The sequence below is a fragment of the Nanorana parkeri genome, unplaced genomic scaffold (genome assembly GCF_000935625.1).
Source record: "Nanorana parkeri isolate BGI_ZX_2015 unplaced genomic scaffold, ASM93562v1 scaffold508, whole genome shotgun sequence".
NCBI lineage: Eukaryota > Metazoa > Chordata > Amphibia > Anura > Dicroglossidae > Nanorana > Nanorana parkeri.
The window spans coordinates 866075-869145 of NW_017306776.1; the positions used below are offsets into that span (position 1 = coordinate 866075).

A 3071-nucleotide genomic window follows, 5' to 3' on the forward strand; every position below is an offset into this window, starting at 1 on the left:
ATCCACATTAACAGGACGCCGGAGGAAGTACATTATAAAAAAGTAAAAAGAATTAAATTGATAAAAAAATTAAAAAATAAAATAATAAGAAATAATTGAATAAAAAGTGATAAAAATAAAGAAACAGTAAAAAAAATATTTGAAACTAACCCCGCCCCAAGGCCAGGTTCCCCAATACGCCCCCCCGCCCTGCCATCTGGTTGCCATTCTCAATTGATTGGGAGGGGTGCTTGGCGGCACAGCCTACCTGAGAGTCTCTGTGCAGGGTCTATGGTGAGCTCTGCGGGGTCTCTGGTGGGGTTTGCAGGAACTCAGGTGTGTTGTGCAGCGTCTCTGGCGGTCTCAGCCTGATGGGGTATAAAAGGTCCATCGACTACTAGAACTATGACAGGGGATGCGGCAAGGGCATGTCTTCTGCCTAAATCGACCGCCATCATAATAGCCCACATTTCCTGTTTCAGAAAGTTGGAAGTATATCAGTGGCACTGGATACATTTTATCATTTATTATGTATTGCTGTAGGAGGAAAATGTTTCCGAAAACAATTGCACAGTTGAAAGCTGCTTCACATCCCGTAAAAGCATGAGCAAAGCCTACTGTGCCTAGTGGTAATTGTGAATGTTTTGCTGACACGGCTAAAGTTTTTGTTCAATTGACTCTTAGTTACAAACCAACCTCATACAAGCTTTAGCAATGCAATATAAAAAGTCACTTTCAGTATTTTTAATCTGCAGCTTTTGTTAAAATCATACAGGGTGGTCCTGCCATCAAGGTATTTGTTCCTGTTATAGGGTGTCAATGCTCTGTCACTGTCTCCCAATTGTGCTCCTGCGTTGTCACCCTGTCACATGAGATTACAATAGAGCATACAAGTGGCTGTTTCAAAACGCAAAGTCGTCTGTTGTCAGGAAACCTGCTCTGAGAAATGGCATGCAAGCACTGAAGTGCATGTAGACAGGAAGTGGCTGCAAATAGGTCTCAGGAGATCATCAGCATGGAGAAACGTATAAAAAGATAGAAGGCAGGTGAAGACAGATACTTTATTAAAAAAAATTTGGAAATTTTCACATGATACACAGGGAGGAATTTGTCAAAACTGGAGCAAGCAAAATCCGGAGCAGCTGTGCATGGCAACCAATCAGCTAACCCACACAAGCACAGGGAGAACATGCAAACCCTGCGTCCATCCGAAACGAAAATTCGGACGGATCCAAAATCCAAATAATGAATCAAATTTCACATCCGAAAGACTAAAGAAATTAAAACCCGAATTGATCCGAAATGAAACAAAACTTTTTTTGGGGGTTACATGTCTTATAGGGACCTCGGTCTTGCCATACGCTGTTAGCATTCAGCCCATTTACAGGGTTCAGATGGAATTCTTAGGCTCCATTCACACTGGTGCGGCTGTCCGTAGTGCCGCTGTGCTGGCGCCGCTCTATACAGAAAAAACAATGCACTCTAATGTGCATTACTCAGACTATTGCGTGTATATTGTGGGCAAAATAGTGCAAGCGCAATAAAATGTCGGATTCCACACGTCCGCGGCTATACAATAGCCGCAAATCAAGCGGAATCCGTGCAGTTGCTTCACATATGGTGTTTGCATCCCGTGCGGTCTTCCACGCGAAAAACTGCGCTGGAAATGCAATCGTTATATGTGAATGGAGCTCCGCACTGTGTGGCCCTGCTGGCTTAACAGATTTCCATTACTGCATCGACTTTTGTCAAAGGAGCCACGCCGAAAATTTTCAGCCAAATGGTGATTGCAAACCAATCAGCTTCAATCCCTGTTTGTGTATTCTGACAGCGGTGGGGCCGGCTGTCAAAATAAATTAGCCGCGGCACGAGATCCAGGCGCTATACAGCGGAAACGGAGGAATCGGATCGATTTTTTTCGTTCAGCGCCCAGACTGAATGAAACAAAAAATCTAATAGTATATGACCAGCTTTAGATTGTCCTCTCATTGAGGGCAGAGACTGATGGGAGTGAACAGCAAGCAAAGCGCTGCGTAAATTGTCGGTGCTATATAAATACCTGTAATAAATAATAATTTATATATAAAAATCATGCGTGCATTGGCAATTATTATTCGCTACAGAAGGAAAGCCATATCGCCCCGCGACGTCCTTTCTAATAATCATTCGAGCATTCGATGGGACCGCTGTGGTCCTTATTACCTTCTCCCATGAAGGGGCATCCCCAACCGTGCTTTGTGTTCTATATTCTGCAATCCCCATCCATGGAGGAAATGCCTTACCTCAAAACCACCTTAACCCTGACTCCCAGAGGGGGAGAGAAGGAAGGGCAGATGAAGCATCAGAAGGAAAGCAGGGAGGGTGTGAAGAGGGGGAGATAAGGAGAGGAGAGCTGTGAAGGATGATAAGGATGGAGCAGAGGAGGGGAGAGAAGGGCTGGAGCTGAGGGAGGAGCAGCCTGAGAAGAGGCTGTAATAGACTCAGCACCACAGACAGAGACTGACAGCAGCAGGAGGAGGTGGGGAAGGTGCAGACGGACAGAGGGACAGCGCAGGTGGAAGGACAGCAGAGCAGAAAGGAGAAGGCAGACTGAGAGACACAGAGGGGTCAGCTCAGCTCTGACACTGCAGACATGGAAGGAGCCTCATTTGGAGCTGGAAGGGCAGGAGGGGGCTTTGACCCTGTAGAATTTCTCAAACAGCCCCAGACCATCCTTAGGATACTATCCTGGGTAAGTGATGCTCTTGGTCAGATTGTCCTTTAAGGGTTAGAATGGGGTGGTATGGTATCCAATGATTGGATTTGCTGATCCATTGCCTAGACTGTAACAGTAAGGCTACATTGTACCCAGCTAAGAATCAGCATTTAGATAGATCTCTGGCTGCTGTGTATTATTTGGTGAGGGCATTGCCACATACCTGGGCTTCTGGTCTGTGTTGGCAGCCAACTGTGCCCAGGGTTTAGATGCCAGCAGACCATGAGGACATTAACGTAGACCTAGTAGAGATGGCAATCATATCATTCACATAGGTGATATTTGGTGTCTATCTGTCTATCTATTATCTATCTATTTATATATCCGTCTATTATAT

At 45.2% G+C, this 3071-nt stretch overlaps 1 protein-coding gene across 1 annotated transcript in view; it reads left to right on the forward strand.

The window, feature by feature from the left end:
* The first annotated feature begins 2387 nt into the window (after positions 1 to 2387).
* SYNGR3 (synaptogyrin 3) overlaps positions 2388 to 3071 on the forward strand; it is a 43036-nt gene continuing 42352 nt past the window's right edge. Inside the window, exon 1 of the mRNA XM_018561219.1 lies at positions 2388 to 2710. Within this exon, the coding sequence (XP_018416721.1) occupies positions 2612 to 2710 (99 nt within the window). The 5' untranslated portion in view covers positions 2388 to 2611. The remainder of the gene's footprint in view (positions 2711 to 3071) is intronic.